Source organism: Emys orbicularis, chromosome 3 (assembly GCF_028017835.1).
Source record: "Emys orbicularis isolate rEmyOrb1 chromosome 3, rEmyOrb1.hap1, whole genome shotgun sequence".
Taxonomy (NCBI): domain Eukaryota; kingdom Metazoa; phylum Chordata; order Testudines; family Emydidae; genus Emys; species Emys orbicularis.
The window spans coordinates 127687286-127701546 of NC_088685.1; the positions used below are offsets into that span (position 1 = coordinate 127687286).

Sequence of the window (14261 nt, forward strand, 5' to 3'; positions counted from 1 at the left end):
CTACCTGTCTCTTCTAACTAGTTTACATAGTTTCAGCTTCAGAAGATTTCATCTGTAATAACAGTATGGTACTGCAGCAGATTCATAAAAGGAGTCCTAATTCAAAGCAAGGAGGAAGGAAGGGATGATCGGGGGGAAGTACTTAAGATGCCTGTATTGCTGTGAAATTAGTAAGGCTAACCTAATGAGTAATGTTGAGACCAGATAATTCTCTCCATTATGAGAAATATAACTACAGGGAAGGAAACTAAATGCCTCCATTCTCAGGAACTTTTATTTATTCAGATATAGATTTTGATTTTACACAAACTAGAAAAACTAAAAAAGCATACATCTCTCCCACTGTAGGGGATGTTTTGGAGGAAACTAAGGGAAAAATTCAATACTCAGAATTACACACACACACGATACCTTTGGCTTCGCCGCTCAAGTTTACGCTTTTATATGGTAAATATGACAAATTACAGTTAGGTTCAGATTGGTCTGAGATGAGTGAGGTAGTGTTTCTTCTTTTCTATGATTTTGGTTAAAAAAACAGCAGTTACACACCCCTCTCACTAGTTACCCCTCCCACACCACGGTCATTTTAATGAATCTAGGTTTGATGCATGCACAGCTCAATCAAGTGACTTTCGCATAACTCTCCATACTGGCAGCTAGTTAGGGAGGTGGTAGGCATAGAAGGTTCTAGACTCCATGCCCAGATAGCTCTAACAAGCCTTAAACTGATGACTTGGGCAAATGTGTGTATTGTACTGGGAGATTTATGTTGACTTGTGTGGGTGGTGAATGAGAGGTGCATGTTGCAGTGAGGGTCAGTGTGTGTCTGGGTTCAATGTGTGTGCTGGTTGTATTGCTTTGTGGGTGGTTTGACTGATTTTTGTCTAGGGACTGTGCTGGGGGTTTGTGCGTTGATTTGCGTGTGGGTTATGCTGGGAAATTTTGTGTTCCTTTGTGTGGATTGTGATAGGGAGTTAATGTTGAGTTGTATGAGTGGCAAATCAACCCCTGAAGAACTGTGGCAATTGGGCCAAGCAACCCACAATCTGTTCAGTCTTTCTCATATCACTGATTACAACCAATGAAATTAGCTGTAGCGTGAGGGTGGTGATTGTTTGAGCTACTTCTCAAAACACAACAGTCTAGGACTCTTGCCATAGAAACATCTTTCCGATAGTCACAGCAAATTATATATATTTTATATATTATATATATAATTTGCTGTGACTAACAGTTTTGTACGTGCTTGCCTGGAAAAGATGAATTGTACAATGCTTATTTCTTTCGTAAGCCAAAATATGGTGTTTCAAGATTACAATACACAATTTGCACTCAGTAGTTGGGTTCAAAAAGTTAACTACTGTGCATGTAATCCCCGGGACTTCAACAAATTTCACATATATCTTGGATAAATAGTCTCTACCAGACTTACCCCCCACAAGGACTCACACCACAGTGAAGATGAAAACTGCAGATGTACAATACAATCCCGGGTGTGAAACTGAAACTTGAAAGGCTAGTCTTGATTCAGACACTGATGCTACTGGATTTGTTTGAGAGTAATTAATTTACACATGTATAATTATTTATATTAATAACTTAAATACCGGGATAGTGTCAGAAAAGCAACTAATGCTACACAATGCTTTTCTTATTTCCTCTTCTTTGTCTAACTTTTATTTTATGCTGTGTGATTGTTATAAGGATTATAATCATGTCAAGACATTGTGATCTTAGTAATGTTTAAGAAATTTGGAAAGATTGACTTTAAAGTAAGTCCTTAATCTTTAAATTTCCACCCATTTAAAAGATTCTAACCTATTTCTGGGCAGAAGGTTTACTTAAAAGGTTATTTTATCATCACTTCTCCCTCACAGACAGATATACTAAAAGGTTTGGATGGCAAATGTATTGAAAATATGCTTAAATAATAAAATGATCACTGTTGGTTTTACCTTTAAGTGCAGTATATACTTAAATTTCATTTAAAGTAATAGAATTGTTACTCTAGATTTTGTTTTTCTATGTTTTAGTCTTCTGTGGTAACTTTTGATACTGTTAAAAGTTAAAGTTGCTATATGAAAAATGTATCAACAAAATAAAATAACATTTGTAAATCTTGAGAAAAAATGTATACAAATATTTTGATTGAAACAGATACTGAACTTGATTGACTATAAAACTTTCTACCTTTATCTTATTCAAAGTTATCATAAGATTGATGGTTATTGGGCTGATGTTCCATTTTTTTCCCCTCTGTGAGGGCAGCATTAATAGGTGTGAAAGAAAGAGGGCACTGAAAAAGATCATCCTTTGGCTAGGGCTGATACATCAAACAAATCCACCATTCATAAGCAAAGTGTAGAAAAGGCTGTTGATGTCCCTTGATGACATGATTATATCTATGACTGGCTGATGACACAAGACAGACAGGATAATGTCATTGGTGGAAGAGAGTCAACAGTGACAAAGGGCAGAGCAGAGAAGTTTTTTTAGAAGGAATAAAGAAGGTGGCAACCATTTGTTTGTGTGGCAGATGGAAGGTTAAGAATGCAAATAGAGCAGAATTATTGACCAAAATATCAGGATATAACATGGGAGCAAAAAGACATCACCACCTAGTTATCACAAGATACTACATGGTAGATTATGGTAACTCATTCAACATGAAGTATTTGTTCACTGTATATATCTCCCAAATAAACAGGACACTGAGACAGAAAGAAATACATCATTCTCAAACACTGAAGTTGTGTCACATTAGTTTTCATTCAATAGATTGCAAAATATTTTACGTCAATGAATTTAGTTCGTCTGTACCCTACCATATCTCAAAGGGCAGAATTATACAGGACATAATCCTTGCCTTGTTTCCTCTTCAATAGTATCATGCATGACATCTCTCATGGTAGTAATACTGATTAAATAGTGGGTAGTCATATTTACAACTAATCAGAAAGTTCAAAGTTGCTATGAATTTCCTGTTTTCGTTTAAGCAGCCTTGTTCACATGGGATCATACCAGTAACTCCTGTATACACTCCCTTATTTTGCTAATGACAAGTAGTGAACTTCACTCATTTACAACTAATCAAATGTTTTGAATGCTAGGATTTTGTTTTTAATTGCTCTGCAAGTTGTCAGTTAGATACAGTTCTCTGGACATCTGATTCATTCAGGGAATAGAGCACAGCCTTGATCAGAGACTGAAAGAAAGTTACCTCAAGTGACCAGTGGGCCACAGAGACCTCTTTTTTGTTTTTCTAGTGTGGGATGGAGAGACATCTGTAAGCAGTACTTACCCTGCTGACTTCCTTAGGAGTCGACTCATCTATGAGGAAACAAAGCAAACAATTAGGCACTCTGGGAAGGTTCTAGAATGAATGTAGAACAAGATATTGTCCTTCAAGAAACTTTTGTTCTGTTGTACAAGACTTTCTCTGACTTAGTTCATTATTTTGGTTGAAATGTCTGTTTTTACTGATATACATTCAAGTGGCTTGCCAATAATTAAGGAGTAAAAAATTCCACACCTAGAACCACAGCAACAGTCTGATTAAACAGGTGAGCTTTGCTGTGTGCTGTAACACTTAAATTAGGACTCTATTAGACAAGCTGGGGAAGAGAGTTGCCACCAGATCCCACATGTGCAATGCTAGAAACTGAGGGCTCGATTCTGCTCCACTTGAAGCCAATGACCCCTATTTACTTCTTTGGGTGCAGGAGAAAGCATTAGTGACCAAGAGCACATCAATGATGTTGTCTGGCATAACATTCAAAAAAAGAAGCATAAATTATAGAAATATATCTCATTATGTTTTCCATTTTTAGAATACATACAGGCTGTACTGTGCATTTTTTGAAGTTTACATTTAAAGTTATAAAGACAGATATAGCAATACAGCATATCTTTAAAAGCATTGTGCAACATTTCAGAAAGTGAGCAAAGGGAAAGCGATCATACAGTAAGAAACCCGCTACCACATGAAGGTGATTATGAACCTACAGCCTCATGTGTCTTCTGCTGCATAATTATTTCTTATAAGAAAACATGGAACAATCTGTATCTTTCTATTTTTGATCCCACAAGCTAAATTATTACGTTTTGGACATTAACTCCAAATCACAAATCGATTTCATCATACAAAAGAGGTCATATCCTTATTGGATCCCATATGTATACATATTTGCATATATCTGCCTAGATGTGGATTTTCAAATATTGAATCTCTGCTAAATGTGGTCATAGCAATACTCCAGCATAAACACAACTGCCTTTATTTGGTCACACTTGGTTCCCCTGAACAGGGTTCATTGTGTCTCACACCCACTATCAAAGGAATTAAAAAAAAAAAGTGTTTGTGACAAAGTTCTGGACAAAATTTACAAGGAAAGTCTGATATCACGAACTGTGTTCATCTCCCCAGATTTGTTTGAAGGATGCTAAGTAAAACAACAAATGTCATGTTTATGAACCAGCATTATGTCTTACCTTAGTTGCAAAAAATAAATCTTACATTGAAAATTCTATGCACAAAGAGTACAGAGACATGCCCAGCTGAGCCATTTTAATTAGTCCTGTTAAATACTTATCAGCGGACCCCATGCACTTTGCAATGTGACATACTCATTGTACATGGAAGTGTACATCAAAGACAATAGATCACCTTCCCTGGCTGGATCAAGTCCAATGTGATTGTTCTTACAATCACATAGCTTTCATAGCATTTCAAGATGTGATTCTCACTACAACTCCAAATGATAGCTAGAATATGGATAAACCAAATGCCACAAACCTAAAATCAGCAAAGAGTCTATCATGTTATATGCAGCCTGATTAGACCTCCATTTAAGATAGTAATTCCAATGTCATAAACACCAATCCATGGCTATATATTGTTGTGCACCTTCACCATGACATTGTGATTTCAGACTCCTCTCTGAGCTAAATAATTTTAGGTGTATTATTTGCTTAATGTGAAACAGCATTTCATTCTTCCTGTAAATGTTTTGTGCAAGGCTTTGGTATATGGGTTACCAGAAATTTTGAGGTCTTGCAGTTCACAGTTAATTCCTTTATTATTATTTATATTTTGTAGTAAGGAAGCATGTAGAGGCCCCAATCAAGGCTTGGACCTTATTAGTGCTAGGCACAGGACATGCAACATGAATAGACAGTCCCTGTAACAAAGAATTTACAATCTAAGCGTATCAATAAGTGGATACAACAAACAGATAGGGAGGAGGGGATGACACACACAAGGAATCAATGAGACAATTATGATTAGAATAATAAACAGCAGTCACAACACACTAGCTTCCTAGCCACTGTCTTTTTATGGGGGGGGGGGGGGGGAGAATGCATCACAATGGTAAGTTTTAAGGAGGAATTTCAAGAAGGACAATATAGTGGTGTTGCAGATTTTTCCACTACGCTCCTCCCAGTGGCAACATTGGGAAAAGCACAATGGTATCTGAGGGAAAGCAGAGGTTGAAGGCTAGATGCTAACCAAGAGGTGACAGGACAGGGACAGCATCAAGGGTCTTAAAAGCAAAGACAAGTTATTCATTCAATATTCATAAACGGCCTGTTCCAAAGTCCACTGAAGTCAATAGAATCTTTCCACAGTCTTCAATGGACTTCAGAGCAGGTCCAAAACCAGCAATCTTTCACGACAGACATGTCCCAAATGTGTTAAACCACAGTGTTTAATATGTTGAGTTTCAATTCTTCCAAACTGAACTACATGAAAACTTTCTTTGCTGCTCAGTATAAACTGAACATACGGGTACATTAAAATTCCCAGTCTCCATAAGGAAAGCATGTTATTCAAGACAGAGTAATAGTAATTGAGGCAAAACAGTCCCCAACCCACATAATAACAATGGGTTCTGTAATAAACTGGGGCTCAATTCTCCTCTATGTCTGAGAGCCACTTGGCACATGGGGAGGGTAGGCGGGACAAGCTGGCTCCCTGATTTAAGCCTAGCTCTGGCATAAGTTACAGCAGGGGGCCGCAACCTTCGGCACGCAGCCCATCCGCTGGGGGACCGTGAGACATTTTGTTTACGTTGACCGTCCGCTGGCACTGCCCCCCGCAGCTCCCAGTGGCCACAGTTCGCCATTCCCGGCCAATGGGAGCTGCAGGAAGCGGCAGGCCTCAGGGATGTGCTGGCCACCGCTTCCCACAGCTCCCATTGGCCGGGAATGGTGAACTGCCTTACTATAGAGTTAAAATCTTAGGGCAAAATTCAGTCCCATTCTACATAGATGGTTCTCATTTAGTCCATGGGGATAGGCGGAATTGACAGAATTTGGCCCTTAGTGGAAAGAGGAATACCAAACACATGTAGTACACAATTTTAAATACAATTTTTGCATTAAGTTTTGACCAATCAATCCATGGTGTCCATCTTTATTGACAACTAAGTCCATAGCAAGTTTAAATTTAGGAGTTATGAGAATGCAAAAAAGAGTGTGCTGGGAAAGACTTCTATTATCATGATCTGTTAATTCAAAATTACTGAACAAAGTGTTAAAAAAAAATTAAAAATTCAGCTTTGAACTGATGGGGGGGGGGGGAATATCAGCCATTCCCCGCTTCCCCAGAAAGTTATAAACATCTTAAAAAACAGGGTTTAAAATGAAATTTCTTCCCTTGTAATGACTGCTGTATGTTGTCACTAATATGACACTAAAAAATAAAACAATGGTCCATAAAATCAGTCCTTCCTTCACTTACCTGAGTGCAGGGTTTCAAGCAAGGGTCACACTAGAATAGCTCCCACTGGCTTGGCAAGACAGCACTTTTTGTTTGTTTTTTAAAGAGGCTATCATCTTGTGCTCCAAACTCTAAACTTTCAATTAACATATACTCTCTAGCTCTTATGGTTGAAAATTTTTCAAACGTGAACCAAGTCTAACAGTGCAGTGATATCTCCCTGATTCCACAGACAACTTGAAACAATGATTCGGAGAAGCATGACTTGCCCCGGTTTGTTTCAGTGGCTGTTAACATTGAAGCATAACAATGACAATAATTTAATTGACAACATTGTTAACTCTTATTAAAATGGCAGATCATGCAGAAAAACCTGCACATTCTACAGTGAGTGGTTTCCCATTTTGGCATACCAAACAGATTGATCTTTCTTTGTGAGCAGAGCCTGGGAGAGTGCATCAGGGTGTAACTTAAGATATTCTGTAATAGTCTCTGGAATCATTAACACCAAGCACCAAGAAAGGATCTGGGGAATTTAGTTCCTGCATTGTATGAGTTGCTAATGTCATCAACTGTTGCAGGAGCAATATACGTATGTCCTGTTTTTCAGATATTAGAATCCCTTGGGATATTACTACAGTCTGGCTGGCTGTGGAGAGAAACAATGCTGATAATCATTCCTGTGATAGTTCAATATGTGTATAGATGATAATTCCCAGAAAAAAAAATACGTGGCTATCAAGAGACAAAATATGCCATGTTCCTGGGAACTCTTATAATTAACTAGGCCATATTGCTCATAGTTGTGTAATACATCGTCTCTTACAACTGTGGTTTGTGAGGCACCTTCAATTAGTTAGCAGAGCTGCTTCCATCACACCTCTGAAGAATGTGCAATTGAAACAAGACTTGGGTTTGCCATTCTAAAAACTTGCAATTGGGCATGTGTCCGTTTTCGAGCAGAGTTCCTTCAGTTAGGCTGGTGCTTAGAACCTAAAGACTGATAAGCTTCAGGGAATTAAGGTGAACACCCTGCAAGGAGGGAAAGGTAATAGTTGAACTACAAAATGGGGAGAATATAACCACGTAGCTATCCAGCTCATTAAAGCAGTTATCTTTTAAATCTTTTCTCCTTAATACTTTGCAAATTTACTTTAAAAAAGCCACACCACCATCATACCCAGGCATTAATGACGCCACAAAGAATGTGTGGGATAGTGAGGGGAACTGCCATAAGAGGATCTCAGCTTTAAGTGGTTCACAATTTGACAACTTTGAATGCCTCAGCCTTAGTATGTGTAATTATGACTAACATCTCTACATATAGCACCACAGGTGTGCATAGCACTTAACATGGTACACCTCTACCCCGATATAACGCTGTCCTCGGGAGCCAAAAAATCTTACCGCATTATAGGTGAAACTGCATTATATCGAACTTGCTTTGATTCGCCGGAGTGCGCAGCCCCGCCCCCCTGGAGCACTGCTTTACCGCGTTATAGCCGAATTCGTGTTATATCGGGTCGCATTATATCAGGGTAGAGGTGTAATTAAAGACAACCCCTGACCAGAAGAGCTTCCAGTCTAAACTAAACGTGGGAAGACAGGAGAGGAAACAGAGAAAAAGATTAGAAGGATGAAGGGAAAGAGTACATAGAAGGTGGTTATGGGGATACAGTTTCACCTCAGAGTGACTAATACCAGAGTTACGAACTGACCGCTCAACCACACACCTCATTTGGAACTGGAAGTATGCAATCAGGCAGCAGCAGAGACACACACACACAAAAAGCAATACAGTACTGTACTTGTTAAATGTAAATTACTAAAAAATAAAGGGAAAGCAGCATTTCTTCTGCATAGTAAAGTTTCAAAGCTGTATTAAACCAATGTTCAGTTGTAAACTTTTGAAAGAACAACCATAACGTTTTGTTACGAACATTTCAGAGTTACGAACAACCTCCATTCCCGAGGTGTTTGTAAATCTGAGGTTCTACTATCTTCTTCTTCTTTCATGTGGCTTGGGTAGGTAGCAACAACTACAAATTTATATCTAAATTTGACAGCCAGCACATTACCGCAGAAGTGAGCTGCTGAATATCCTTCAGGGCCCCAGCAAAAGAACAAAGGGGACACTCAGATATGATGTGCTCTATTCTTCGTGCCTGGTGACCACAGTTGCATACAGGTGTTTGCCTCATTTTCCATTTAAAGGGGGTTTGTCCACATCTCCCATGAGATGTCCTGATGCGATTCAATCTGCACCAGTCTTTCCGACACAAATCAAAACGGTGGCTCCTCAACAGGATAAATGACAAGCAGTTTGTTTTGAGCAAAATGTTCCATGTGACTCTCCATTGAGCCTCAGCATCGAAGTTGGGTGTAAGGGTCTTGATACGGTTGCATAGAGGGTTGCAGGATTTTAATTTCATCTTTGGTGGGTTCTGCAGGTCATGGTGCAGTGGGATCCTCGCATTTGCATTAACATGGTTAAGAAAGCGAGATGTCTGTGCAGCTCTTCTAATTTGTGGAGGCTTGATAAGCTAGTCAACTGTAATTGGGAGGTACAGTACAAATCAAGCTACTTGCTAAGTTTGTTTTGGTTTTATAATATTTTGTGTAAAGCGAGAACCTTAATTTTGGAATTTCCTGATTTTTGTGCTTTCAAAGTTTCATCCTTCAGATATGCATATTTCATAAAAGAAGATGTAAACTTCTATTTTACAGAGGGGGGTGATTCTCTCACAGCTGTACACTGGTAGACTAGAGTTGTAATGAAAAAAACATGATACCAAGCAGTCTTTCAGCATCTCAACCACAATTTATCTGATGGGTGTATTGAGGAGACACCTAATAGGATGACCAGTCATTTGTAGTAAAGAACTTATTAGTAACAACAGTATTGCATTTTCCCTTGGGTGTTGAACTGCTTTCTGTTCTGTGCAGAAAAATAATGTGGTACTGTATTTGAATATGTTTCAGATGCACAGATTAAGGGCTGATGTTTATGTTCAACAGGAGCTTTAGTGGGGGGAAAACTACAATATGAAGTCAGGTCAAATATAGCCCAGATTTACACCTCACAGAACTCCATGAAAATCAAAGTGACTTCTGGGATATGAGTCAGGAGAGATTTTTGTTCCAGAGGCGGGGGGAGAGGGGAAAAGAAAGTAGTGGTAGTCTAAGCTTCACCCACAAACTCCACACACTTGAGATGCCAAAATGATATACTGCTCAAGATAGATTGGTCATCAATTAAAAAATATGATAATGCATTCTCTCTGGGCTCTTTTGGGACCCTTGAGTTTAGTTTGCTCATGTTTAGCCATGGATGATACAATACCCTCATGACTTATGAGCAGGCCTCTAGCAGTTGTGACTGGACAGAGTCAAGTGAGGCCATAACATGATTCTTCACTGTGTCTGAGTACATGGGAACCACAGTGGTTGTGGCTTCCTGATCCCAAGCCACTAGCTCTGACACTAGTTAGAACTGCAAAGGAGGACTGAACATATTACTTGTATTACAGTAGCGCTTAGAAGCCCCAACTAAGATTGGGGACCAGTTGTGCTGGGTGCTGTACAAACATTAGGTGGGGGAGGAGGTGGTAGCACCACCTGTCATTAAGGTTGCCTGACACCCATTTATAGGGCCCTGTTTTATGTTGCTTCTAACTTTGTCAAACTACAGTTTGGGCTGAAATTTTCCAGGCCAGATGCCTGACTCAGGCTCTTTTTATTTTATTTTATTTATTTATTTATTTTAAACTTTCAGCCAAAACAATTGAGCCATTTCAGAGAACAAGGCTAGTTGGAAATAAACAGTTTTGCTCATGTTAAAAAAAATCTGGTGATCTTTTATTTGAACAGCTCTAGCTCCCCCATGCTACGAAGTTACACACAAAATATGTATGGTAAAAGTTAATTAATGTTATAAAGTCCAGCACTCAAAAGTTAAGAAATATCAGAATTAAAGTTTGCCTATGCATCCTTAATTTGGCCCTCTTGTGCTTATGCATGTTGATACATGGATCAACCTGCTTTGCAAATATATCAGGGTTGCATAGTGAAGGAGACTGTTGCCTGTAGGACACTGGCCTCAGTAGTTGTGGCAGCTGGAAGGTGTGTAGTGAAGGAGGCAGGGGATTGCAGAAAGAGAAGAGGGAGTCTCGTGGTTAAGGCAGTTGAATGCTGCCCTGGAGAACTGTATTCTGTCCCTGACTCAGCCACAGAGTTCCTGGATGATGCTAGGCAAGTTACTTAAACCAATTTTTCACAGTTGGCCACTAATTGTGAGTTCTTGGTTTTCTGGGTGTTAAAAAACACAAGACCCTAGAGTCTGAGTTGCAGAAGTGCTGAGCATTCACAGCTGCAACTGAAATCAATGGGAGCTATGTTCTGAACACTTAAATTATTGTATAAATACTCTGAAAAATCAGGTCCTAGGCATCTCAAATTGGGCATGCCAAATTAGTGGATATGTTAAACATTAAACTCTCTGTGCCTCAGTTCCCCATTTGTAAAAGGGGAATAATACCCAGTCATCTCACAAGGGTGTGGTGAAAAATACATTCATTAATATTTGTAACGCACTCAGGTATTATAGTGATGAGCACTATAGAAAATCCCATGAGAAAATGAATTGTCTTCAGAGCAGGATATGAACATTGTGCAATAAAATTAGGTTTTGAACTATGAGGATAAAACAAAACGTTGAGGAACTACTCATTGAATGTGCTTCATCCATCCTACACACTGAAAGACGCAGGGGTCCTGTGGAAAAAATAGTCTGGGATCATGTAATTAAGGTTCATATCATAATGCATACATACAGTGCACAGGCAACCTTAACTCTGGCATTTCTGCAACCTTAATAATGTGCTTTTAATGTAGCATGGGCATTTGTAATATAGCAAGAGGCAGTGTCTGCCCCAAACAGCTTACAATCTAAACAGACAAGACAGAAAAATGATAGGGATAGAACATACAAGCAGATTTATCATTATGGGCTTGTCTTCATAGTGCATTAGTCCACATGAGAGGGGTCTAAGCTCTAGTTGTGCACTAGCATGTTGAGCACTAACTGGCTAGTGTGGACCCTGGTGGTGTGAACTAGAAGTTCCCTAGAACAAATCTTGCTGAAGAAATGCTACTTAACAATCACTAGTTTCATGGAAGCAATATTTATAAGTAACAAACATCCTTGATGCCCTTAGCCTATCTATCCAATTTTGGCAACTACTCCCAGCTTCTAAGAGCCTGAACCCAAGAAGATAAGTACAAACACAGGGATGGAAAAAAGAGTAATAGTAAGCGGGTCTGTGTATCAGAGAACTTCAAATGTCTTTATGTCTGTATTGTGTCAGAAACCAGGACTAGCTAAAATTACAATAACTAGCCCTGACTGCTTCCCCGCTGTGTTCCTGAACAAATGGTGAAGTACACATTGGTTGATATTGGCTGATTATATAGCACACACTGTCAAATAAAAGGTGTTTGCTCACCAAGACTTTGCATGGTTGGATTAGGATTCTTTTTTCAAGGGATATGAGTTAGCACATGCTGGGAGACATATTCAGAAGATATTTACAGACGGTCGGCCATGTAATTTAGTGTGCAAAAATGTAAAAGTGAAATTGTGTGTCTAATTTTTGCACTCAGTTATCATGACCACATGCACAAATTGGGTATTTATGTGCATGAATGACCTGATAATTCTCTTACCCAGAGAGTCCTGATCCTCATGTAGGAATGGAAAGGACAGGCACTGCTTTCTCCTCCCTCAAGCTCTGAGTGACCCCCCTCAGCCATATATGGCAAGGGGTAGAATCCAGACTATGTACAGAGGAGAAGACAGGTCTGGGTGGCTGGGACAATGCAATGGGGAGTTCTCACCTCTGGCCAGAAGCACTGTTTCAGGGACTCAGAACCCAGCTGGGCCATGCGCATTGGCTGAACTCTGTGCTTCTGAAGCAGCAAAAAAAGGATTTAGCAGTGTAATAGGAATATGATGCAATGGTCCTTGTTTCACTGTATTGTAGAAGCCCTGGAAAAATTTCAAGTTGTATGCAAATATTTTTACTTCAGTTCTGCATTTTTTCCTTTGGTGCCTGTTATGTTGTTCTCATTACTACCCATTTTATTTATTTGCCATATTTTCACTTGTAACTTTTTTCTTTTTAAGGAAATGAACAAAAAATATTCCTGTGGCACAAGAGAAGTAATGAAGTTATTATACCCCTGTGAAATTGCTCCAAACTCCCAGCTTCCACTTCTCATCAGCCACAGAACATGAAATAGACTGAGGAGCTTTGCTTACTGGCTTACTTTCTGCTACCTATGTCTCTGAATACATTGAAAAGAAACAGATTTATGCTGAACTTTGCAGTGGAACTCTCAACATCTGCAGAGAAGTCAAGACTGAGCAGTTCTCTCTTCTCTCAGACCAGCTGACAAGGGAAACAAAAGGAAATGTCCTGGGGGAATAGTCTGCTAACGTCAACAAGGGTAAGAAGATCATTAGTAGTTGAGATGATAGGTTACCACATGGGAGTACCATAGTGATCCAGTGTGGAGAATACTTACATCAAGGGAATCATTTAATTCCCTCTGAAGGAACCCTGCTGTAACTACAACATACGTACATTTGTATTAGAGACGTATGTTATTTATTTTGCCCAGGGGATTGAAAACAAGAAACTAAAATGTGTTCTGTGTCATTTAAATAAATATTATAATAGAATAAAAATGACAGAATAAATGCTTGTATGCAGTCATTTTAGGATATTTCCACTGACCTGTTTGTAATCCCAGTCCAGCTTTGGGTTTACAAATGTGTGTTGTATATTATAGAATAATGATATGCAGACAGTTCAAGATTTTAGAGTCTTTGGAAAATGGCAAATTAAACTAACATGATAAAGTATCAGCAGCTCACAATAAATCTGAATGATTTAGCACTCATCACCCTTCTTAGCAATATCACTACTGGAAGTAAAGCATTTTTCTCTGCTATAAAGAAATTACTTATCTGGAACTGCTGTTGTCTGAAGCTGTATGTTGTAACAGATTCCCACCCTCTCATCCATTCTCCTAGTGCGTGACTGGTGGGAACTACCAAAGCTTCATGATTTGGGGGGCAGACTCCTCACCTCCACACTAGAACAGTGCAGGAGTCCCTAGAGTTAGTTCCTTTTTTAAAGACATTAGAAAGCATTAAAAATATGCAAATGTACCACCAAGTCTGGGGGTACCAACAGGGAGAACCCAATCCTCAGTGCATTGGTGACTTCTCCATCCCTGGGCACATCAATGTTTAAGGCAGTGGTTCTCAAACTTTTTGTATTGGCGACCTCTTTCACATAGCAAGCCTCTGAGTGCAACCCCCCTTATAAATTTAAAATGGAGTTTTTAATTTTTAATTTAACAGGGGCTTGGGGATGACAGCACCCACACATGGCTGGGCTTGTGACCTCCACATAACCACTTTGTCACCCCCAGTTTGAGAACCCCTGGCTTAATGGAATTCCCTTTTCATCTC

General features: G+C 39.2%; 1 protein-coding gene across 1 annotated transcript in view; it reads right to left on the reverse strand.

Moving 5' to 3' along the window:
- The window catches only part of PDE10A (phosphodiesterase 10A), a 309295-nt gene that overhangs the window by 122764 nt on the left and 172270 nt on the right, over window positions 1-14261 (reverse strand). The window contains exon 3 of the mRNA XM_065401635.1: window positions 3302-3330. Within this exon, the coding sequence (XP_065257707.1) occupies window positions 3302-3330 (29 nt within the window). The remainder of the gene's footprint in view (window positions 1-3301; window positions 3331-14261) is intronic.